Source organism: Eretmochelys imbricata, chromosome 4 (genome assembly GCF_965152235.1).
Source record: "Eretmochelys imbricata isolate rEreImb1 chromosome 4, rEreImb1.hap1, whole genome shotgun sequence".
Lineage (NCBI taxonomy): Eukaryota > Metazoa > Chordata > Testudines > Cheloniidae > Eretmochelys > Eretmochelys imbricata.
In genome coordinates this window covers 30,064,602-30,090,644 of record NC_135575.1, presented here as the reverse complement: position 1 = coordinate 30,090,644, position 26,043 = coordinate 30,064,602, and the positions used below count along the sequence as shown (strand labels likewise).

General features: G+C 42.2%; 2 protein-coding genes across 10 annotated transcripts in view; one reads left to right on the top strand and one right to left on the bottom strand.

The window, feature by feature from the left end:
* The window catches only part of TSPAN5 (tetraspanin 5), a 116,094-nt gene extending 101,940 nt beyond the window's left edge, over window positions 1-14,154 (top strand). For both annotated transcript variants that reach the window (XM_077815052.1, XM_077815051.1), the window contains 5 exons: window positions 1,120-1,290; window positions 3,444-3,569; window positions 7,565-7,612; window positions 7,764-7,880; window positions 8,617-14,154. In XM_077815052.1, coding sequence (XP_077671178.1) covers window positions 1,120-1,290; window positions 3,444-3,569; window positions 7,565-7,612; window positions 7,764-7,880; window positions 8,617-8,682 — 528 coding nt within the window. In that variant the 3' untranslated portion in view covers window positions 8,683-14,154. The remainder of the gene's footprint in view (window positions 1-1,119; window positions 1,291-3,443; window positions 3,570-7,564; window positions 7,613-7,763; window positions 7,881-8,616) is intronic.
* A 6,428-nt stretch (window positions 14,155-20,582) lies between these two features.
* Window positions 20,583-26,043, bottom strand: part of RAP1GDS1 (Rap1 GTPase-GDP dissociation stimulator 1) — a 159,924-nt gene continuing 154,463 nt past the window's right edge. For all 8 annotated transcript variants that reach the window (XM_077815042.1, XM_077815043.1, XM_077815044.1 and 5 more), the window contains 3 exons: window positions 25,806-25,932; window positions 24,178-24,306; window positions 20,583-21,264 (listed from right to left, as the gene is read on the bottom strand). In XM_077815042.1, coding sequence (XP_077671168.1) covers window positions 21,137-21,264; window positions 24,178-24,306; window positions 25,806-25,932 — 384 coding nt within the window. In that variant the 3' untranslated portion in view covers window positions 20,583-21,136. The remainder of the gene's footprint in view (window positions 21,265-24,177; window positions 24,307-25,805; window positions 25,933-26,043) is intronic.

Genomic DNA, 26,043 nt, shown 5'->3' with positions numbered 1-26,043 from the left:
CTCCTGGCAAGCTGTCGTCTAATCTACGCCATCACCACCATAAACTGTTAAATGTACATGAAAAAGCTTCCTGCTAAACAACTACTTCCCAGTGCCATGTTTGGCTCCTGGGGTGGAAGTGCTGTATAGAGGGAGGAGGTGGTTCTTAGTTACTGTTCTCAAGGCCTTTCTATAAAGTAGCCTGAGCTAGTTCCAATTTACTTGTGTGTTGCTAGAAAATTAAAGTAACTTTCTTGTTCCTTCCTTCCTTTGCTTCTCTGAACTCCTCTAAAATGAACACATCTGCCAATAGCTTCCTAGTCAGTAGCTGCAGGAAAAATTAAAAATGCATCTGAATGAACAAAAAAAAAAAAAAATACTAAAATGAGAATCACAGGCACAGTTGCAAAATGGAGAGGGTTGTAATATATCCAGATCATGTGGAATTTTTTAAACTCCAGAGAAAGTGGCATGTCATTAGTAATGCCTGTGGCATTCACTGCATTTGCATTTGCATTAATCGTAATGAACTTACTTGGTTTTAATGTGATTATAATGAGTAATTCCACAGACATTCCTTTGTAACTTAGTCATTAATTAATTTCTGCTGTTATCAGTGTTTGCTTTAAATGCTTCCTTAGGCCAAACTATACAGACCTAGGTGCCAGTAGATTGATTTCTGCACCTAATTTTTGGCACCCAAAGAAGTGAACTGATTTTCAGTGGTACCATTGGCTGCACAACAACTTTGAAAATGTAGGTACCTAAATATGGATTTATTATCGTATTATCAGAGGGGAGGGCCTAAGGGAGTCCCATTTACATTCACACCTAACTGCCTTGGGTCCTTTTGAAAATCCCGGCTGAGGTGTCCAACTTTCGGCACCCAACTTTGAAAATGTTGGTCTTTAAGGGCCAGACAGAACTGTACTATCAGCTGGTTATGAATAATGTTTTTAAAATAGTTTCCTGTGGGTAGGAGTACATTGAGCATGTGTTAATAAGCCTGCTGAAACTGACAAAACATCCAGTTTCAGGTCATTCAAATTCTGATTATTTGTAAGCCTTGGAAAATAAGCCTTTAGCCACAGAGGCAAAATAGTCCTTTTCTTCTAATTTTTTTTCTCTTCTTCCTCATAGTTTTCTGTATTCCTGGGAATTATTTTCTTCCTGGAGCTCACTGCTGGTGTTCTGGCATTTGTTTTCAAAGACTGGATCAAAGACCAGCTGTATTTCTTTATAAACAATAACATCAGAGCATACAGAGATGACATTGATTTGCAAAACCTTATAGACTTCACACAGGAATATGTAAGTTGGACTCTGTCACTTTAAAACAAAGTTCACACTTTAAAGGAAGACTTTTTCTACTTTTACTTCTCGTCTGTTGGCTTTTGCAAGTAGCCACAAAAATGCTCGAGAATAGAATACTTCGCACATATATGTAGCAATTACTTAATGGCACTTTTATAGACAGATCTGAATCCTCACAACAGACACATTTGAGGTCAGGCTAGTTATTAACCCCATTTTATAGATGGGAGAAGTGAAGTAAAAGGCTAGGTGAATTGTCTAAAAGTCACTGAGGAAGTCTGTGGTAGATCCAGAATTAGAAATTGCAAGTTCCTGATGTCCATTCTTGTGCTCTAGGCCACTAGACCACATAGCTTTCCTAACAAGAAGTTTCTGAAGACTTCTCCATTGTTCATGGAGATTTAAACTATTTCATTACTGTAAGAGTTGCAACTAGAGCTAAGTGATTTTTCAGTTCAGTGGCCGAAATGAAAAACCCAAAAGAAAATTCAGTTAGTTTTGAATGGAAACTGATTTTTTTTCCTGTTTTTTTGTTTTGTTTTTGTTTTTGACAAAATGAAAAGCCAAAAAAATTGAGTTCAAATTGAAACAAAACATTTCAAAACAAAATCTCAATTCAAAATGGCATTTTTGGAATTATTGTTTATTGGGCCTGGGGACAGAAACTAACTGAATTATATCCAAATTTGCAAATAATTTTGGTGCCCCCAAAATGCATTTTTTGGGCAAACTTACTTTATTCACTGAAAAGATTTTTGCCCATCTCTAGTTGTAGCACCCGTACAATGCTTTTTATTTTATTGAGACTGATTGAAAATACAGTCAGTTCTGTGATGGGACTTGACATCCAGTTAGCAGGGCTAGAATTCTATGCCACGCTTCAGGATAGGAGGAGGAGAATTACTTATCTAAGTGACACTGCTGGGGAAATTCTAAAGTCTATTGAATGTAATTAGCCTAGTTGGAATTGGGCCACTATTGAAGTTCTCCTCATGAGAAATCTGCAAGTGGCTCCTATCTCTCTGTCTTAGAGAGAGTTGGTAAAATTTAGAGTGTGGTGTGTGAGGTGGTACAAGTTAAGTTTAAACCTACATGTATCCACTTACCGACATGCAAGGGAATCAAAGTGGGTGTAAGTTACACACCAAGGAGCTGTCTGAAGAAGTAAACGAAGCAGGGAATGGCCTATGCTGAGCACCCCATTCTTATGCTCTTTAGCTCTTTCTTGCTACACTCCTCTCTCCTGGCACTTCAACTTATGAGCCTGCATCCTTACACATCACCTTTGAATTTGGCCCTGTGTGTCTAAGGGCCTGAGTGCTAGCTGACTGCCATCCAAGGGATATCCACCCACCAAAATGAATTCATTTATGTTCATGTTTGAATAGGTCATAATTTTGTTTTTTCCCCTCGAGAGAGTGAATAAGTGACGGGATGCGCAGAGCCTTACACATTGTGTTGGATCTGACCTAGCTTGGTGGTGGCCACAAATCTTTGTCTGGTGTGAAATGAAAGGGTCTCAGTGCAATTTCTAGTGAACGGGGTGTCCACGTAATTAAAAACTGCCATCATAACTGAATTCCTTGTTAGCAAACAATCTCCGCAGAGATACCGAAGGTGAACTGAGCATGGAAACCAAACTGCCTTCTCAGCCCTAGAGGAGGTAACAGCTGAAGGCCCTGTGGAGGAACCTCGCTCTGCTGCTGTATGTGCTGTGCCATATATGTGAAAAAGGGACGTTGACTGGCACTGTCAAACGCTTTCTATACATGCTTAGTTCAATTTAAAATTAATATAGATTAACACTGGACCAGATCCTCAACCGGTGTAAATCAAAGCCGCTCTGTTGGCTTCCAGTGGAGACATGTCCACATACAGCAACTGATTGTCCGGCTCATTGGTGTATCGTACTGAAGATTCAGTTACTTGAGACATTTGGCCCTTCGTGGGTGGGTTCTGTCCGCATACAATCCTTAACAGGGAGTTATTGTAACAGTAATTTAAGACCCGCTTTCCAGGATGGGACTGGGAGTGAATTTTGATTTTTCTTCATTGCCAGATACCCTCTAATCTCCCGGTGTGTGGTGTTGGTGGTGACATTCCTTCACGTGCAGAGTCAGAGTGTTCTCATGCTTGTGTGTTTCCTCTAGTGGCAGTGCTGTGGCGCCTTCGGAGCTGACGACTGGAACCTCAATATTTACTTCAATTGCACGGATTCCAACGCGAGTCGAGAGCGCTGTGGTGTGCCGTTTTCATGCTGTACTAAAGATCCTGCCGTGAGTGCGTTGCCAAGAGGGTGGTGTGGTTCTTCTGCTCCTGACTTAAATCACTGCCACACGATATGGTGCCTTCTGTTAGGGGAGTTGTGTGTGTGTGTGTGTGAGTGAGATGTCTGTTTATTTTAGCCCTTGCTTTTCCTGTCCACTTCAAGGTTTAACTAGCAGCTCAACCTTGTGCAGTCAACATCAGTTTGATCTCCAGTCCTGAGAGATGACTTCAGAAGTCTCCATCTTAGGCTTTGTACTTGCTGTTTTTCATTGGAATGAGGAAATCACTGTCTTGGCTGGGTGCATGTGTTGTTTTTAGCACAGCTAAGGGTCATAGCCTGGCCTTGGTTAGATGATGGTTGCTTTCAGTTTAGTACCAGGCTGTTTCACTCCCTCCCCTATTCCCAGAGGCTCTAAGGCTGAACACTTAGAAGAAGAAATAATATTTTTTAACAGACATGTCTATTGGTTATTATTTGCTTTACTTACCTTTTATATTGTGGTAGGCCACCACGAGGTTGGGTCCCAGTGTGCTAGGCGAATCTAGAATACATTACAGTCAAAGCCTCAAAGAACTTAGATGTGTTTTACTATTGAATTTGAGACAGGATTGGAAATCCTTCTTCTCTCTCTTCCCTCACAGATTTGTTGTGTGACTGACTTTGCTTTAACGATAACTAGGCCTGTGTGCTGGGTGGTGGGCACCTTTATCATGCAGTCAGCTGAAGTGAAGATGATCTGTTTGAGGGAGATGCTTGTTTAATGACACTTTATGTAGCATTTTATGATGGATACAATTCCATGTTGTCGCTTCACTTATAATGCGCAAACAAGCTCAGGGTGCATTTTTACCTGTGAGATATGATCGATAATATGGGAGACAGGTTACTGACTGTCCAGGATTTGGTATAGGGATACATTAGTGCACCTATAGATTATTTTGTGACTAATGTTACATATTATGTAGTCTTTCTGTTGATTAAAAACCAACCTACCTTTTCTAGTGTCATCTAGTTTGTCAGTAATGGCTTTCTTTCCATGATGAGTGAATTTTACTTCCTCACTTTGAGTACTGTAGCATTGCCTGAAGCTAGGCAGGGGCCCATAGGTCCCACAGAAGCTTTCCGCTCCTGCTAATCCATCTCAGACTTCACTTTGCAACATCATTTGCTATTCTTGTCCTCCTCCTCTCCTGAGAGGTGACTGCCATTTGCACAATGCTGTCCTAGTTGCTCTGTGATGTGAACAAGCATTCACAATAATCTGAAGCCACCATCCAACCAGTCACCTTATTTTTTGAACATATTCAAGCAAACTGGAAAATAGATTATGCAAATGTGTTACATTTCTGTACCACTTGGACACTACCCCTTACATACACACAAACTGCTTGTCATAACCCAGTTTTTAAAATATACTTGTTAGAAAACAAAACCAACGATATCCCTATAAATACCTAATCCATGCAAAAATTGTCCCAACATCTTTGTGTGTGTGTGTGTGTGTGTGTGTGTGTGTGGCGGGCATCTGGGGAAGATGTACAATAACTGTAGAATTAAAAAATAAAATTTCAGTCCTGTTCACTGTAAAGAAGCAGCACGATTGATCAGTGAAATAACTGATCTCTCCATTCCATAGATTGTGTCCACAAGTGTTCAGAGTCATCTTGTAACAAAGCTACAAGTCCTGCAGTTGTAGCAGGATGCCTAGGTTTAACAACTCTGATATCCCCCCTTTCCAGACACAAGCCACTGTGTGGTGTGCTCTGTTTTTTGGATGTCTTGCCAGCTTCCCATAACTTCAGGAAGCAATCTGTATATCCAGTGTCTCAAAATATGACCAGATCCTAAGGGGAATGCACAGTCAAAGAAATCTTGTAATTTTAGAATGAAAGGTCTACAAATAAAGTCTGTATGATGGGTTTCCCCCACACCCCCACACCCCCACCCCTGGATGTGAAACGAGCTCCCACGTATCGGGGATTACCATCCTATGCCATTGTGTTGGATAGGTCTTCTGAACACTAGAAAGTAATAAGAGGTGAATTTATTTCCATATTGTACTTAATTCTTATAAACGCTAATGTTTAATTCCTGCATCGGTCATTCAAGAAGCCCTAGTAAAATGGTGTAATCAACATATACTGAAAAGAATAGGGCAGGGGTTCTCTCTGCTTGCAAATAGGAGTGAAGTGTCATCTCCTGAGGAGGGTCAGTTCCCCAAGTTTTACCTTCCATTGTTTTGCTTGACAATTGCCTTGTGCCTCCAGACTCTTTAAGAAACTTCATGAAGGTCAAGGGAAGCACTGGGGCTGTTTAGACTTACAAGTTACAAGTTAAAAGTAATCTGCAAGAGTTACAAGTAATCTGCAAGACTGAATGAATCCCAAGTTTAGGTGGCGAAGGTCCCACTTAAGCAGGGCAGAAGGCATTCAGAGCCGGAAGGAGCTTACAATCCACCTGTGTCAAATTCTCGTGATGCTTTCTCCTCTGTTGAAAATACACTGCGATGCATTGTTCTCTCATACAACAGTTACTGGGGTCGGGAGAGCAATTCTCCATCCCCCGCAGGGTGAGAGTCATGTGCACCTTGGGTGGGGAAAGCTCAGCCCCAGGGATCTCACTGCATCTGAGGAAACTGGTGACTTTATTGAATGGTGCCTTCAACAAACTAGAAAATACCAAGAGGCATAATTTACTGGTTGTGGGCCAGGGTGAGATTATTATTATTATTTTTTTTAAATGTGCTGGATGCCACCCCTGCTGGGACCTATAACTGGCCTTAGCTGAGTTTCCAGGTTAGCTTAGCAGATCACCTTTCCGCACATTATTGTTGTAGGGAGAGGGAGTGTTTCACTAGCTCTGTCTCTGTGTGCCATCTTGGCTGACTCGGAGGACTGAACTGGAGGTTTCAGAGTCAAAAGCATGAATCTGTACAGCTGGAGCTGCAGAGCCAGGCTGTGTACCTGGGAGCTATAACAGACCCATATCCTCTGTGGATTGGGCACAGAATGGGAAATGTAATGTGTGCTGAGTGGGTTACACCTACAGCAAGCTGGGGAGGCTGCCACTGGACCTCTTGAGGGTCTCACTGCTAAATGTTCCTTCTCGTTCCTGGTAGTGGCAGTCATGATTGGGTTTTGGTATTGAGAAACCTGTGGCTGCATTCCAGAGGTGACACTGGCAGTAGAGAGTCCCAGAATGGCTGCTGCATTGTAAGCTTTCTTATTAGGGTGATGTTTCTCTTCAGATTAACTTACTAAAGGGCTAGAGTGTGTGCAGTGATTGGGTTGCGTGGGATGGGGCAGGCTTTGCTCCGTCGGTGGTGGTCTCCTCATTGCGCCAGTAGATCTGTGTACGTGGAGTCAAGACAGACTCAGAAAAAAAGGCTAGATGTGGTGCCCTGGAATACTACTCACTGAGAAATGCCCTTTGGAATAGTTTGTACTCCCTTCTGTGCATTCCAGAGCTCTAAAGTGAGGGACAGTACAGTAGGAGAATAGCAAGTGACTCCTTCTCATGGGTATCATAACCTCCTGTGAAAGGGGTAGGTGACAGAAAAACACAGCTTCTCTCTCTCCTCTTCCCCTTGCCTTTGAGGGAGAAGCACAACCTGTGTCCTGGGCTTATAAAATTGCTCTACAAAACTAACATGTTTCCTTTGGAATGGACCAGATTGTGCCAAGTGACAGGTATTTTCACACACAGTCACCGCTCCTCCCAAAGTGACTTCACTTCATCCCCTATTCACATGGCCCACGATGAATTCTGAACTAAACTTGCCCTATCCTTGGTGTATTTTTCAGGGACAAAGCATGAACATTTCTTGCAGGAAGTTATTTTATTTGAATAGAAGGCTCGTTCCCCAGTTCCTCCTTTCCTCTGCATAGAATGTCTGTGTCCGGGATGTGGGGTTTATCACAGGCTGAGGGGGAGAAAATGTTGTGGGAGTCCATTATTACTGGAAGCACTTCTCCTCACTGTCTTTCTTTTTTTCTCCCTTAGGAGGATGTCATTAACACTCAGTGTGGCTACGATGCCAGGCAAAAACCTGTAAGTGGGGGTTTTTTTTTAGTGTTTTTTTCTTTTTTTAAATCATACCTGATTTTGTAAGGATCTGAGTAACTTTGGGGAAGCAAGTTATAGAATTGGAAGTGAAGGTTGAGCTAATTATGTGTGTTTTCATCCCTCTTCTCCTTTGCAGGAGGTTGACCAGCAGATTGTTATCTACACTAAAGGATGCGTCCCCCAATTTGAGAAATGGCTGCAGGACAATCTTACTATAGTTGCTGGCATCTTCATTGGGATTGCGTTGTTGCAGGTAAAGCACACATTCCTCATAAGGAAGTTACAGAGGAAAAAAGCAGAACAGGGAAACACTCAACAAGAGAACTGGAAATGAGGCTGTTTCATTGTTTAATAACCTTGAATTAGTGGTTTTCAATAAGAGCTAACTGGTGAGTTAATAGCTGAGGCTTCATTGTGTTAAAGGATATTTTATGTTTATCCATAGAGGGATGTTTATCCGACTGCCCTCAACCCAACTCTGCACTTCGTCAGATTTGGGGTGGGCATAGGGTTGCCAACCCTCCAGGATTGTCCTGGAATCTCCAGGAATTAAACACTGTCATGTGATGAAACCTCCAGGAGCATGTCCAATGAAAATTGGCAATCTTAGGTGAGGGCGGAGGGGGTGGGTTTGGGGTGGATTTCAAAGATTGTAGGGTGGTCTTATTTCTGACCTTATCTAGACAAGCTGCCAAAAACATCACTTTTTAAATTGCTAGTGGGAAGAAATTCTAGTAGTCTCTGACTTCAGATTAAAGGCACGCTGTTGATTTGGAAGCCAGTCAGTTTAGACAAAAAATGAATTTAAAGGAGTTTCAGTTTTTACATTTGCTCCTATGCCCCCTCTGCCAACTTCTATAATGTTTTTGCCATTGCATTTCTCAAATTTCTTTCTCCTGTTGCTTTGTCAAAGTTCCACACCACCCAGGGAAACTGTACCCAAAGGACTGTCAAGTACACCCAGTAAATGAACTGTCGTCTTTTTCCAGATATTCGGGATATGCTTAGCCCAGAACTTGGTTAGTGACATTGAGGCTGTCAGAGCCAGCTGGTAAAACTGCTGAAATAACCGCCACAAGACACTGGACAACTGAAAACCTCCAAAATCTCCAGTGTGTCACTCCGACACCAAGCTATATGGACATGGGTGACAGGGAAGCCTTCTTTCCCAAGCGGTCTCAAGTCTACGCTGCTGGTACTGCAGTGAACCCTCGCTTCTTGGGGTTGGCTAATGGGTGGGCTGTTTAAAATCTGCGCTCACTGATAATTTTTTTTTTTTTAAATCACCAACAAGCTGTTGAGCCATGAATCTCTACTGTATCCTTGCTTCTGAATAACAGGTGGACACTCTCTTTTTTTAATTGGTGTGTGTCAATGGGACAGAGTTGCATTGTGGTGTGTGGATATGCTGTTTATTCTCCATGTCATGAGCTCTTTGATAGCTGCCAAATGTTCCTGAGAGGGTTTCTTTCTTCAGTACATGCTGAAGGAACCATCTTCTTGTTTTTCACAGCTAAACATAGCTGCAGATCTTTCTGAAACTAAACCCATCAAACAGGAAACAACTTTCCACTCATCAATTGTACGTTTCAAGAAATTGTTTTAAAAACTAGGAAAAACTTTTATACAAGCGCTTCCAGACTTTCTGTCTGTAACAATCTGTGGTTGGAATCAGCAAGATTGAAGGGATAATTATCTAAATTTTCCAGCATCTTTCTTTGAGCAAGCATGAGGTTTGGGGGGGCTCAGGTGTATAATGTTAAAAAGAGAATGAAATATATGTTAACTTAAAAAAAAAAAAAAAAAAAGTCATGAAGTAGGTACCCAAATACCCTGGCTATATCCATTGATTCTTTGGAATTTGGCATAACCTGATGTATTTGGGGCTGTCACTAATATTAATGCTTTGTTATAATTGTACAAAATTTCTTCTAAGGTGGTTCCTTGATCCTTTTCTAGCTGAAGTTTTGATTTTCATTCTTTTGTTCGTTCTTTCATTCTGACCTGCATGAGCTATGGAATTAGAATCGGAGAGACTTTGTTTTTAAATCCCTGCATGTGTTTCAGTAGGCTTCTAATCCAAATGTACTTATTTATTGGTCGATGCACTTGATTATGGAATGTTCCTATCCCCTTGGCTTGGAAGGGGGAAAGGAGGACAGCTTTGCTATAGTAAATGCTTCCCGAGAGTCCGCAATTTTTTTCATTTGCTTATCTGTGTGTGTTTCCCATCCTGCCTCACTCTGTCTGAATACAACAAAATGCTTTCTTGAACCAATAGAATAAAAGGATATTTTTAACTAAGAAGAGTGTATTGGGACCAACAGCGAGACTTTTGGTCCTTAAGAAATGGAAGAAGCGATAGAGTTTGGACTATAGCACAAGTATTGGAAGGGAAGGTAGATCAAACTCCAGCTAGATGTCTGTGATCAGCTTTTATTTCAGTAATGGTGTGATCGTGCACCTGATGATAACTTGGGTAGCCAGGGCACTTCATGTACATTTAGCTTGTTTTATGGCCCTGCATAGTGTCTGTGGGCCCAGTCGTGCTGGGGCTGACTGCCCTCATCTCTCGCTTCCCTCAAGAAGTAGTTGCGGGTGCTGGGCATCTATCAGGAGGTGCGTTAGCAGCATTCAGGACTGGCCCAATGTGTCCCTTAAGAGCAGAAAAAGTGAACACACTTGGATGCCATTTTCTTTCAAATCAGTATACTAACCTCCCTTGTGAGAGATGCAATACACGAGTGTCTATACACTTACACACGCTCTTTCTGCATTCTGGTTGTGTGGAGACAACCTGCGTTTCTGCCCACAAAGGCTGGCAATATGCACCATTATTCAGTGGCTTGGAAGAGCTGAGCAGTGCAGTTGCACTCTTGTCTTTTATTTGGTGTTACCTCAATCTCCAGTGAGCTCCACCTGGCCTGTAGCCAGCAGCATCCACACCCTTTGGCGTGTGCAGTTAAAGACCAACGGCAACTTCAAAGGACTTTTTTAAACTTTGAAAGTGTTTATAATACATTATCCTTAATAAAGGTGGTTCAATCTCATCAGAGTGTTACGTTTTTCTTTGCCACTCCTCTTAACTTGGGGAGCTATTGTTCCTTTACCCTCAAGGGAGCACAATATTTTGCCTGATGGCAACAGAATGGAAAGTTTATTGAGCTAAAGATGCTACCACTTTGTTTTGTAGAATGGTGCGGTGTGGAGAGATCAGAGAAGCAGCATTCAGGAAATACACCCCTCTCGCCCTAGTGAGAGCATTGATTACGAACCAGCGCTTTGATTTTAAAAGTCCACATTACAGAATCCTGGTTGCCATTGATCTTTAATGCTGCTGCTGCTTCTGCTGCTATAGGCTTCTGAAGACAACTTCCATTCTTCTACTTGAATTTCCACAGTCGTACTGTAATTGACTTTTGTCTTCTCCTGCCGGTTCTCGTAGTTTCCTTCTCCTATTGCAAAGTCACAGTTCTGGGAAATGCCAGCAGCAGAGTATTGTGCTGATAGGAAGGGAATTGCTCTTCAAAAGGGGGAGACTTTGTTCTCGTGACTTTCAGGTGCATATGCAGAAAATGTACAAAGCTTCCTCTAGGTCCCCGAGTGACTGCTGTTTTAAGAACCACTAAAGAACAATCTTTATTTTTCTACAACCCTTTGTTGCTGCGAATACTAATCCTGCTGTTTAAGATGGTTTTCTTGTTGTGTTTTCCCTTCCCATTTTTGCAGTCATTTGTGGTCAAGCCACATTGAATGTTCAGAACCAGCTGCCTGTGCTGCATGTTCAAAGCCCACATGTGTATGCAGGGAATGTGTAATAGTGGCTACAGCTACACTCTGAGATTGGGGTGTGAATGTGATATCCCTGCTTGTGCGATCGCCCAGTTAGTGCGACTATAAACAGCAGCATAGCTGTAATAGCACAGGTGACAGCTACTGCAGCTACGCTGGTATTTCTACTCCTTCTAGCTGGATGATAGCTAGTGCAAGCATGTCTACATGATCGGGGAATCCCCCCTCCCACAGCTTTCGTGGAGACATAGCCTAAGAGTGCCCACTTCCATGTGGAATTTAGGAGGGCAGTTTGGAAAACCATGCGAGGCCTTGGCACCTGATCTATTTGACACAGAACTGACCAAATGCAAACCATATTTCTCCTGGAAAGTTCCATTAAAACTTCAGGTGGGTCACAAACAGACCATGGATGCTGGCAAAATAGGCTTAACTTCCAGCAGGGTCTTGTTAAAGCAATAAGATACAGTAGGTATTATATTTCTGGGCAATTTCTAGTATGCCTCAGGTGGTAGTATTAGGTGCAAGTCTGAGGGCCATTTTAACCAGCCACAAAGTGCAGTAGCTGCTCCAGAATACGTCGCCAGTCAGCTTTCTGGTAGCCTCTTACGGAGTGAAATGTTTGCATGTGCGAGGTGTTATGTGCTGGCTATGGCATTAGCTGACAGCTGGTCTGAAAGCTTCAGCTGTGTCCAGAGTTCTAAAGCCATTTCAGAGTTCAGATACACACACTCACTCTGGCTGATCTAACCTCTAATCACTCTGCCCAGATTCTTAGACCCTTTTGTCGTTGAATACCCTCTTTTAAAAAATAATAATTTGCGATGTCTTACATGACCAAATTTCTGTGTTTCAGCCTGCACTTTTCTCTTGTTGGTTTGAGACCCATAATATCGACTGTGGCTCTTAGAGTTTGAAGTGGTGGAGATTGTTGCTTACATGTTCTCTGTCCTCTAAACCTTCACCTTCACCTTCCTTTCCTTTCCTTTCCTTTCCTTTCCTTTCCTTTCCTTTCCTTTCCGAGAGATGCTAATTGTAGTGAATCAGGAGACAGAACCTGGTTTGGTAGGTTCTGGTGTGTAAATAGTAGCATGCAAATGAAATGGTTCTTGCACATGGCTGCTATTCATCGTAAATATGTATTTATACTCATGACAGATATACAATGTGAGAGTTTGCTGATCAAAATTAAGGAGAATGGTCACTTAAGCTTTACATATCAATTGGTTTGAGCCAGAAATGCTTTAATTGCCTGCCATCTAGTGTCTGCCATGTAGAACTACAGCTGTCCTGTGTGTTGTGAAGGTGGAGCAGCTTTCCATTTTTGCTTTGGGTAGTTGAGGAACCGTTTCCCTGTGCTGCCTGCTTAGGATCTGAAAAGGTATTGACTGTAAAATCTAGGGGTGAAATTCAACCCTGGCTGAACTCACGGGGAGTTGACACCCCTCATGCCAGGACTAAATTTGGTGCTCGGTCTTGACTTGGCGTGGTCCTAAAATGAACCTGCGTTTTCACTTCTTCAGAAATGTCCTGGATAGAATTGGTTCCCATTACCAAAGACAAATAAGAGAGACTCTGAATGCAAATGTTGGGGTCCGTTCCCCCTCCTTGCTAGGCGTATACTTTTTTGGAGTAATGCTAATGACACATCCAATTCATATTGCATTGAAAGGAGAATTGATCCTTGTCTGTTTAAGGCACAATCCAGGTTCCCAACCCTCATATCCTCCTTTTTGTCTGCCAAAATTATTGCAAATATTAATTTGAGTCTCATTAACCCAGTAGGCTGAAGTTGTCTAAACTAGGCCACTGCTGGTAAGTTTTGTTTCCTAAAAGCCATTTAGCTGTCAACTTTTAATGCTTAGAAAGAAGAGTTCACATCTCTAATAATATGCAGTGTAAAAATAGTCATTGTGACTTGTATTATACACCAACCTGGTGATCAACAGTATAGCATCATTAGTCTTTTTTGTTTTGCAGTACGAATGTCAGCAACAAGCTCCATCCATGTGTCTCCATATGCATTCTGTGTGCATAGTAGAGATGGGCCTGAACCAAAACCATGATCTGATCATCCCAAGCTTTGGGGAGATTGGGATCTGGACCCAAAATTTGTGACTCAGTCCTGTCTCTGGTATGTAACACCAATCTAGTTCATGGAGAATCTCTCTCCTCAAATCATCATAGGGTACAATGAAGGTTATTCGTTGTATTTACCTTTGTGTAACGTTTCTTTTTATCTGAATGTATTCTCTTGTGTTGCTTTTTTGTTTTTAAATCTGTGAGTTGCAAAATTGATTGTAAAAGCCAATTACACTTATTGATTGAAAGTATTGCTATAACAGAACTGCATGCTGGTAGAGTTTGACTTGAGCTTTAGTTGTCTGTTTTCCAACTGGTCATCTTCAGTCTGGAAGAAATGCCTAGTTCAGGTGCATATGTATTGCTTATATTTGTCATCTTTAGCATTAGAATGTGGTGATTTCAAAGGATGTAACTGGACTATACTTTGGAAGTTAACACAACTTCTTGGTAATTCATTTTAAGCTATTGAAAGTGGTCTTGATCATGCTATTTGTGTTTTTTAATAGGTGCATTTTTAGGAATGTTTTAATACATTAATGATGGACAATAGTTTTAATAGTTGTGCAGTATTCTGTATTTACTTGAAGTAAATCATTTTATATGCAATTTGTTAGATAATTACAATTTTATAAATAAAATTGTGTGAAGTATTACTGGTGAATGTTTACTTTTCTTTCACTCTAAAGGTACAAATACACTTTTAGCCCCCAAACCTATCTGTCATCACTAGGACATTTCATCCTAAAGTGTACATAGAAGATTACGTTTTCATTCTGCCGGAACAGGCTGTTAAATGAAATAATGGCTGGTGTAAGCAAAGATCATTCAAACACCAGGAACCCCCACATCTACTCTGATGTGAACTGTGGTAGGAAACTGGTAGCTAAATAACTTAGCTGTGTTGAGGACGTGAGTCTACTTGTTTTACCTATTTCCAACTATGATCTGTTACTCTTCAAATCCCAGAGGACACAATTTAGCACAGCTGTTGGAACTTCAGCCTAATTATTTTAGTGATCTTTTAGTGTTCAAAAGTCACTTATCTGGTAGTTCGGAGCATGGAGGGAACCTAATGATTCACCATGACAATTTTGGTAGAGGGCCGGTGGATACCCTGGCCTTTCTGAGGGTAGCAATTAAATCTTTAATGCTTCACGGACAACCATACAGAATGGCTAGTTTTCGTGCTAAAATGTAAATGAGTTAAGTTTACAGCTGTGCTAAATTCTTGATTGTTTTCATTGTTCTTCTTGTGAATATTTCCATATAAATTTCAGATTAAAAAAAAATTTTACGTACAGATTTGTGAAATACTGTCCAGTGCAAAATCCCTAAAATCTATGATCTAATCAAACGCTGCATTAATTTCACAACTGATCCCGAGTATAAGTAATCCCAGTAATTTTGAAGAGTATAATAGTTTAAAACATGGTGGCGAGGAGGGGGGGAGGATTTCAAACAACTGCAGTTGTTAGTGTTCTCCCATTATAGCCCTGGTCGTTATCACTTGCAGATAAATTGAACTGTTTTCCATTAGAGCGGAAAAAATGCTTATGTCCATCTTGGCAGCATTTGTGTCTGTCTTTGTCAGTAGTGCATACACCAGCGATTCCCAAACTGTGGGTCGCGATCCCAAATGGGGTCACGCCATCAGCAGATGGGGTCACGGTCATCCCTAGTATGTGGCAAATTCCATTTTGCTCTGGACAGCCTGACCTCACACGAACCATGTGTATGAGGTTACACCGTGCAAAGAATGCCATTTTGTAGACCAGTGGGTGTCCTCTATGCAGTATGACCTCACATATACTGTTTGTGCGCGGTCATGCTGTGCAGTGGATGCCATTTTATTCTACAAAATGGTGTCCTCCATGCAGTGTGACCTTGCAGGTCTGGTGCATGTAAGGTCAGGCCATGGGGAGGATGCCATTTTGTCCTTCAAAATGGCATACTCCATGATTTCTGGGGTCCCGGGAGGAAATAATTCAGTAAAATGTGGTTGTGCTGGCAAAAAGTTTTGAAACCACTGGCATACACAGTACTAGTTAAGTATGAAGTTTAGGTGCGGCCAGTGAGGGCTGGGGGAAGGTTTATTTCCAGGTTCATCAAGAAATGGCAATACCAAGAAATCCAATTTCTGAAACTCCCTGAAGAGGATGAATTCTGCCTGAACAGAGGATCAAGGTGAGTAATGCCAAGTTACAGTGACTGTAATGTTGCAACAACCTTTGGCTTGTACAGGTGACAAGTTACAATGGAGGTATTAATGACCTTTTCTGATTGTAGTACGAGCATACAAGGAAAGTTTTTTCTGCCTGGAATATCTGCGACCGACACTTCAGGTTGTAGAAATCTATGTTTATATTGAGCCTACTTTAGATTGTTCCTCAGCCATTGGGGATGTATGAAGGATATATATTAGTCTCATTTCCTTTACCTTTGAGTCTTAAAAATCTTTGGACACCCAGTAAACCCCATTGCTTCCTGTGACTTGTGTTTGTATTTAATTCTTCCAATTCAGAGATGACAATGCCTATTTTTGAAACACAGGCTAGAGCATTGTCGTTTACAGCCAATTTCACTGCTAAGCTGGGACCCCAAGGGCCATATTTTAACCCAGCCTCCACATCTGTGGTCCACCATTTGTTCAGCAATCCTCTGTCAAATGCCATTTGTGTACACAGTTGTCTTCACACATGCAAATAGTTGTGCTTGCCAAATGGTAAATTCAAATGTTGAGACCATTTCAATATATATAGTACTAAGATTTTGGTGAGAGATTTGGGTGAGGGTGCTTTCCCCCTTTTAAGTTTTATTCAATAGAAAAAACATCCCATGTTTCATCCCATGATGCAACTTTCATCTAAATTAGACTCTCTTCTAGGAGACCACAAGCTTCCCTGTGTGTGTGTTCTCTGTAAAGCATCATCATGTATCTATAGTACTGTAGACATATTATAATAAACCCAGGTAAGTTAAAGCTGTAGACCTAGGACAAGACTTGGCTAATTAAGTTCTGATGGGTGCTGTTATTTCTAACTTAATACTGATGAGGCCTCTGGTGCAGGACACGTTGAGGTGGAAGAAAGTTCATCTGACATCCTGACTTTGTCAAAATGTAGGTAAACCATTGCAGGGTTTTTTTTAAAACAAACATTTTAAATTTCCTTGTTTTCAGAGCAGACTGTCATCGATAGTGGAGGTGCAATTGGTTGCTGCCATTTGCCCTTGTGTGATGACATTTCACCGTTAGTCAGGGACCAGCTTTTCATCATGGACCAGAGACTTGCAGCAGTATGGACCAGGAAGGTGCCTTGATAGTGTCAGGTAGGTGACGAGGCACATGGACATGAAGATAAACTACTGATTTCAGAGCACTGTTGCTGCATGAAGGATTTACCTGTTTTATTGGGCCCTTTCTATTAATCATGGGACCTATTCAAACACAGATTTATAGATTTCTTTTTAAGGCCAGAAGGGACAATTACAATCATCTAATCTGACCTCCTGCATAACACAGGCCATAGAACTTCACCCAACAATTCCTGCGTCAACTTGTGGTTCAACTGAAGTGTATCTTTTTAGAAAAACATACGGTCTTTAACATCTGAGGGATGTGTGGTCGCAGCACAACTTGCTTTATTCCTGACTAATGGAGCTATTGGTATTATGTGTATTCTTTACTGTTTCATGATTGAGCTCCTTTGATAACTGTTAAATTATACATTTAAAAAGCTTACATGCTGTTTCTGGTTGATGGCTGTGGCTAATAATTATCCATTTTCTGCATGATTATTAATTGTATTTGGGATGGCATTTCGAAGTTCCTATGTCCATATTGCTGGATGTTGCAGCCTTCATGGTCTGAATGAAACTCCCCAGGAGGTTCTATTTTTATTTAAACAAATTATATCCAGTAGAGTCTGTGGTTTAATGCAATGCTTTATACAGAAATTTAATTTGCGAAAAAATCAAGTGCTCCCTTTTTTTTAACCTTAAATATCTGCCACCAGGAAAAACTTAGGGGGCTGAGTTCTTCCCAGTGAAATATCTTGTACGAAGCCAGGCTGATAAGATACATGAAACACTTTTTGTTCAAATGCTAACAGATGTGTTTTTGGAGAGGCTGATGATTTGAGAGACAGTAAATCTAGTATGACTGTTACAAGTCAAATGCAGTAGCTTGATAGGGTTAGGAGGAGCAGACAGTATGGCAGCTCCAACTCCTTTCAGCTTAGTTTGCAGTAGGCGGTAAACAGTGAGATGTCTGACACTACAGGCATAAAAATAACTCGAGCAGTACAGGTTACAGTGTTATCTATCGACTGAACAGCTATTCCTAAATCAAACTTCACTCCAGCAGTTTGAACTCACTTGACTTCAGCGAAATGGATAGTCAAATGCATTTCAGACAATACAGTCCTTAGATCTGTGCAAGAAATATTGTTTTCCTCATTAGCGGAGGCTCTTCGACTAAATGATTCGATAGCAACAACAAGTACTGGGGTATGCAGAAATGTGATAAACTTCGATCCAGTCAAAACAGCAGAGGGTTCACTCCGACATCCATTTCTGTGTACAGGAAGCTCTCCCTTTTTGACATGGTTATCATCAGTGCTATAGACCATCTCCCAGTAAGCTGGATGATGACAGCTACGGTTACACCAGGCCCTAAGGGATATAAATACTCCTGGGCATAAGTGACTTGCTAACTGCTTACTTAGAGAGCGAGCTCTTTGGGGCAGGACCTGTCTGCGTGGTCTGTGTGTGTTCAGAACCTAGCGCAATGGCTCCCGGGCGCTACCGAAGCACAAAAAAATCAATAACTGACTGGGATTGGGATGAAACTCCTTCTTTTTAATGGGCATGTTGTACAGGTACCCACGTCAGGGTTTCTAGCATCTTCCACTGAAGCATCTCGTATTGGCTGCTAGTGTTTGAGACCAGAAATCGGACTACCTGGATCACTGACCTGATTTTGTATGAGAATTTACATGTTCTTATATCATCAGTTTGACTCCGGCTCCTCTCAGAGCATCTCTGGCAGCCAGTTGTTTTGCTTGAGACAGTGTCAGGGCTAGAGGAATTTGAAGTCCCTGAGGGCAGAAAACAAACCAAGTAAGTCTATACTTAAGAAAATCTCCCTTGCAACAGCATTTGTGGAAGATGCTTCAAATGATGCTATGCCGTTTTCTGTCAGGGCCAGGGCATCCAGTTCAGTGGCCCAGGGACACACATGGCCTTTATCCCTGGGAAGTAGACACTTCAAACAAGACATGTGCTCCTCTAAATTCACATTTCTCCTAGTCAGAGAGACATTGGATAAGGTAGTGGCTAAAAACGTGGCCAAACAGTCCCTCCGCTTTCCAGGTAGTGGTTTCTAGTCTTGTCTTAGAGCATTACCAAACAGTGATGCTCCGCCTCCTTCCAGCCATCTTCCTCAGAGATCTGACCATCAGGAGACAGATTCCAGAAGATTCAGAATCTGGTATCCACATTGGTCAAATACAGGAGCCCAACCACTGCTCAGTGCCTTCAGCTACTGGGCCTCCTGGTCTAGTGTGCAGGGGTCACCTCATAGGTGGGATCACACATCAGGTGCCTTCTGGCTTTTCTTCTGAAAGCATGAGAGCATTCCCCAGTGTGCATGCAACTTCAAGGACATGTCCCGAAACAGGTCCTTAACTCCCTGAAATGGTGAACAGCCCAGGAAGATGTTTGTACGGGTCTTTCCATATGCTTGCCAGACAGGTTCTCATCACCACCACCACCATCTTGATGGGATGGTGAATACATCTGCAACCCAGAATGGCACAGGGTATCTGGAGCCCCGGAGAAAGGAATCACAGCATCCATCCCTTGGACCTCAGGGTAATCAAACCTTGTTACGTTTTGTCCATGTCCTTCTCAGAATCAGAGTCTGACAGCTCTCCTCCCTCAGCAGAGGAGGAGGTGTCTTGAGTCGGAGGACTGATATCTTTAAGGCTTTTTCTTAGCCTTTTTTTTCCAGTTTGGATTTTTTTGCATGTTTTGCAAGCCTGGCTGCCCGGCTATGCCATGAGCAGGGCCTTTTGTGGCTAGTCTTGTACAGGACCTGGAGCCTTCTGGAAATTTCTCCCTTGGAGTCCTCTCCCATAGGCTCCCACTCCTCCCAGGGTGGAGGATGGGGACTCACTGCCAGAGTTTCCTAACTCAAGCTGGAAGGAAGGGGGAGTGGGAGGGAAGCTGATCCTGAGCCCTGTTTCTTTCCCCAGAGCACTTACAATCAACTTCAGGGCTTTGGGCCAGGACCAGGTGCCCTGCTAGGGACTTATCCTTATGGTCTTGAATTGCCCCAGGACGTACACCCTAGGCAGGCTGACTGAGGTCCTCCTCATCCTTAGAGCCTCTCCCAGTTTGGCTCTGATTCCTGGTCGGGCTTTCCTGTGGTGGAGTGTCAGCTTGTTGGGGGCTAGGGGTCCCAAAGTGCCTGTTGGATTAAAATCTCCAGGCCCTGGCAGCACGAGGGTCAGCTGGTTGAGAACAGGCATGGCATAATTTGCCTTCTGTGGATCCTGTTAAAAATGTCTCGCAGAGGGATTACTATTTGGGCTTAGCCCTGCTCTGCCATCCCCCTAAAAGAGGGCCGAGGGGCTCAGCAGGGAGCCGCCACAGCGCTTCTGAATACCCAGTCCAGGAGGAGAAAACAAAGCTACTTGCAACTACCTGAAAATGAAAAAGGGCAATGGACAGGCTGGGAGCAGAGAACGGTGACTGAGAGCTGCTGCAGAGGTAGAAGATCTGGTGGGAAGCTGGAGAAAAGGCTTGAATTGCCTCTGGAAGTGCACACAGGAGGTGAAGGGCGCATGCACAGCAGAATTGTGGGAGATGCTGGGCTGCAGCAAGGGATTGTACCTTGGGATAAATGCTAGGGCCAAAGCCCAAAACCACATGACACCCCCTCCAGAGTACATACTAATGACAAGGGGCGGAAAATGGAGTTCAGTGGTTTCCTTTGTATTTCTTCTTTAAACTGAAGACAGGGCTTCTCATCATGCATTAATGCTGCATTTAAATACAAAAAGGGCAAGACAGAGGGTTACGGGTGAGAGCACTGGATTTTTTATTTGTTACCTCTAGGTACCATGGGTTTGACATTACTAGGCAAGACCAGTGAATGAGCAGCGATACATTCCATTCATACCTGTGTTTCCAAAGCACCAAAAATGGAGCTAGATTTACTATTTAATCCTATAATCAATACTCTAGGTTGGACTTGCTGCTTCCTGTATTGTCCCTAATTTAGCAGAACGTCATTAGGCAGTTAGGGGTGTGAGGAAAGAGTCATCATGTAGTACCACTTTTACATCATCATCGGCCTACAACATGCACATTCTACGGCGTGGCCCAAGCAACAAGAATACACATAGAACATTTATGGGTGGAGACTTGTTTCTGACAGATTTATGTTAACACCGCCTATGGATTTTAGAACCCTTATTGGACAGATACCTACAGCAGTTCATCACTGTGTGTGGGAACATGACATGCGTGCACAAGTGATACAGTGGAAAACACAGCAGGAGCAGCAGCAGGCCAGAGGACAAAGGTGAAATCCATGATGGGATGCTGTATGGAAACGGGAGACCTTCCTCAGCTTTCTACTGCGAGTCTCTGCTCTGTGAGTGAGGCCTGCTGGGCGACAGTGTTGTTCTCATGGCTGCGGAGTTTTGATACGACTTCCAGAAATGCCAGGTTCTGCACTTCCTTGTGAAGGGGTTCTGGAAGACAGAAGCACGAAGGGTTCACACGCTGCTGTCTCAGACCATGTGTCTATGCACATATCTCAATTTTCTGGGGGCTGCTAATGAGACACACTTTCCTTGTGTTCTACTCTTGTACTTGACACTAATTGAGGTGATAGAGTTAATGGTGCCCACCCATAAAAAGGAGGGACACTCATGTCGCAGAGCACAGAAAAGCCTGGGTGGGTGGCAGAGAGGTAAGAGTGCCTATTTTAGCAATCACCCAGAAGTGACACACACACAGACAGCACCACTTTTGAGTGCAATGATGTCAACTCTAGGGCCTAATTTTGTAATGTGTTGAGAATCCACAATTCCCACTGACGTCAGCTGGAGTGGTGGGATGCTCAGCCTTTATGAAATTCCACCCCCCAATGCCTTTCAATATGGTTACTAGTAGAAGACTCTATAGCCAGAACCTCACCTTTAGAACTCATTCCCTAAACTTGTCTTACAAAGCCAGGGCTCATCTGTTGAAAAACAGCTCTTGCCTAAGAGGTTGTATGGTTAGGGGTGAGTGTGTAGGGTAGTTGTCTACCAGACATTGCATCACTTGGTTATTGTTAATCTGCTTATAAGTGTGTTCATTTTGACTGATGCATGGCCTGGTCCCTCTAAAATGGTGAGCATTTGTTTTCTTCTGCTTTAAGAAATTAGCATGGATTGCTTTGTACATTATTGTATACATAATTTAGGGTGGGGAAAAAAGTAACGCAAGTACATCAGGAGTTCTGTTGAAACAATTGTAGGCACTGCATTTTTGAAAAAACGTGCTTCAGGCTTTATTTATATGCAGGGTAGGAAATTCTAGTAGACTCCAAATCAGCAACAAGATCCAAATATATTTCTCCTTCCCCAGGTGCTGCCAATTAAACCGAGACCTGGGCTGCTCATGAGAAATATGAACCTCTGTTTCGAATTAGCTACTTTTCGCACAAAGGTTACGTGCTCCTTTTCCTTGTAGCAAATTTTCTGTGACATTTGTTTCCTGTTCACCTGCTTCCAATTATCTTGCATGTTTTACCCCCCTACTGTGTGACAGCAGAGCCAGAGCCAGGGCCATGCATCTGACAACTTTTGTAGACTGTGAACAATTTCAATTAAGCTGTTTTCAGTTCTGGAGTTATTCTACTGTGTAAGTATTTCCTATCCTCCTACTTCCAGGATAACACCATGTTTAAGCAGGTGTTACCAAATCAACTTCCAGGAGCTTACAGAGTTACAATGGCAGAAAAGCGCTGTTTAGCCAGACTCCTAGGCGCTTCAGGACCTTCATTCACAGTGACTGTGTTAGGTTTGAATGCCCTGGGTTTTTTTCTGATCCTTTAAGTTACACTGTTTACATTTCCCATTGTCATCATTCTCTTCTCTTTTAACACACTGACTCCATTGCACCACCAGTTCCCAGCTGGCAAGAAATATATATGTAACTGCCAGCACAAAGATGTGAAATGTAATATTATATCACATCACTGTAACAAAGAACAGTGTCTGTCGGCAAAACCATTTAGAGTGTCACTCCACTACTTGGTCTCTGTGGTCACTGCAGCTAGGAGTGCGCTTCCCAGCCTGCGGCGGCAGACATGCTGCTAGCTCTGCTCAAGCGAAAGCACCCTAAGAACAGCCGTGTGATGCTGAGGCATGGGTGGTTACACAGGCCAGCCACCCTATCCCCATGGTCTCTACTTGGGTGGCCAGCCCGAGTGCTACCCATGCCATAAAATCCATGCTGCTATTTTTAGCACACTAGGTTGAGCAGAGCTAGCACCTCTGTCTGTCTACCCGTGCTGGAGGGCACTCCTGCAGGTGCAGTGTAGACATACCCTATAAAACCACAGGTCTTAGAAGCTACAGAGTTCTTAGCCATGCAGAAAATCTCTGCAGCTATTATTTTAAAATAACTTCAAGAACCTCTTCACTCACTGGCAGAGAAAACATCAAAACTTACAAGCATAAATATCCTATCTATATCGGGATTGGTGACATAAAAGGGAAGGACTTGGTAGGGTGGGGAAGAAGATACATTTGCAGTTAATAGCAGGCTTGAAGTCCCAAAGTGGGGCATCCCTTTAAGTATTAGTTAAGACTAAAACATCACGTTTCCTTATTTTAGAGCAGGCGAGAGCTGCAGAAACAGTCACCTCTTCCTGGTGATAAGAATCATGGGAATGAAAAATGCAGCAAAAACTCTGGGGCATGCTCCATGAATCAGGTAGCTTAAGGAATGCACAGACACAAAAGGGGCAAGTGGAAGCTCAACAGACAGGTAGAAGAAGCTCCTGAGAATTGCTCCCAAGACATTCATATGGAGAGGGACTCAGAGAACCACTAATGCCAAAGGGATTAAAAATGTTGGGAGTGCAACACACTAGTGTGAATTTCAGCACTAACGCTCGTGATACGTGGGTCTCCCTTCACTGACTCTAAATTCTGCACTTTACAAAGTCCCTCTATATCCTGCCTTGTGCATATTGCTCTAAAGATCACCCACCACCCCTGGAACCTTGCAGTAATATAGCAGTCATCATCAGTAACCACTACAGTAAAGACTCATGCCTTGTTTACACACACAAGTTGCACCCATTTAAATCAATTTAGCTAAACTGATGCAAACCCCTGATGCAAATACTCTAATATTATCCAGCACTGAGTTGTTATACAGCCTTCTGTACACATGGTAGAGCTGATTTCCTTCTCTCTCAACACTATAAATTAGGAGGGACTTCACCATAGTCAGTGGAGTTATGTCCATGTAAAACCAGTGTGAGTGGAGAATTAGGCCCAGTGTATCTAGTAGAGGCCCAACGTCCAAGCTGAAAAATAAGTTTAGTTTTTAAAGGGGGGGGGGGAGTAAGGAGCAGAATAAAACAGCACCTTGTAAATACTCACCAGATCCCATAAGAGCACAGATCAACACCATGGAGTTGTATTTGATTTCTGGAGCACTCCTCTCATCTGAGAGCAGTCTGTGTAGAATCTGGACTAGTTTAGCATTTTCGAGATCCTTCTCAGCAGTGACTGCAATACAAATAAGTGAAAGTTGTAAATCCAAGAATATCATCAGTCATTTTTGATGCAGTGTTTGGCCATGTACTGAAATATTTATCTCTTGCACTGTAAAAGTGGTGCTGTGAAGTCTTTAAGAGTTGCCTGATATATGTTTCATTTTTTATATATATATATATATTAATGTTACAATGTTAAGTCCTTGTGAAATAGTTTCATATTTTAACTAAAATCCTGATGGCAAATCCACTCTGCATTCTAAATACTGAGAAGCCAACTCCTGCTAGCCTTCCTCAGTCAAAACTCACATTGACTAAATGCTTTCCAGACTTAAAAGGGAATAAAAACTGAGGGTGTGATCTTTGAAATCAAAAGGAACGGAGGGCGCTCAGCACCTTTGGAGAGTGCTCAATACTTAGTAGGATCAGGCCTTGACTAAGGAGTATATGATTTGGGCGAAGTTTTATTGGGACACCGTCAACTTAGTTTAGGCCCAAAATGTAATTGTTTGAAGACAAATGGGAAGGGAGTAAAAGATCAAAATGAATAAAAATATTTTCTCTTTCAATGTGATAAATTTATTTTTATATCTAATGCTTCTTTGCAGTGTTTTGGAAGGAGAACACAACAGCATTCTGCTAGTACATGAGAACAAGAAATTAAACTGACGGCAAAAGTAAGTAATGTTGAATCATCTAATTCTATTGTCCAAGATGAGGGAAGTACAAAGAGCAAGTAAGCAGGATAAATGGTGGAAGGGAAAATCCATTTTTTAAAATTCTTTCAACTTTAGCAAACTTTAAGGTGTTAGCAACACAGGACATAGAATTTAAAAATACATGATTTTTATAGCTGAGAAATTTAACAAAACCAGTAACAGCCATTATCTGAGCAGTACCCACCATTTTACTAGCTTCCCCATGACTGCATCAGCAGCTAGTCGATGTCTTATCTTAGCAGATCTCACTAAACTGGTTTAGGATGTCTACATTCAAGTGTAGCCAGAACCAGGTCCTATTAAAAACCTTTTTCTTAATTAGCCTCCCGACTATCAACTATGTGATTTTAAAAAAATTGTTCTAGCCTAGTGTCTCCAGTCTGAAATGTAATTATAAATATGACATCCTGGGGTTCCATGCTTATCATCTCTGAGTCTCCACAGCATTGTTATAATGTAAAAAGATGATTTTTCTAACTATTAAGTCATTGCTAACTCTATCTAGGATCTGAAAGTCATTCTTGGGCCTTTCTTGTTCACACATCACCTCCTGTAATATAGATTCTGCAAGGCAAACTTGATCTGTGCAACCCCGTTTTTGCCTGTATGTGGATATGTTAACATAGATTCCCATGCTCATGACAGCAAATATCGTGTCAAACTGGTAAATTTCTGCAGGATCCCATACAACTCTACCCACGAAACTCCCTTCTGCTTGGATTTTCCAGCCCTGGGCCTCTCTTGAGCACAGACTAAAGGGAAAATAAGAAGAACTAACCATCAGGATACTCACCTAATTCTAACGCTGCTATTAGTGCCAAAGCGACAAGAGCTTCGTTTTGCATTATTACGTGTTCACTAGTTGCCATGGTAGCTAAATGCTTGATGCCACCGCTCTGAACAATGGTCCTAATTACATCCTAAAATAAATAAAAGTAACAGGACTGAAAAAAAGTTTGCATTACACATTAACAGAATTGAATAATTTAGCTGTGATGTATGCTGTAAGTACAGTTACGTAATACACACAC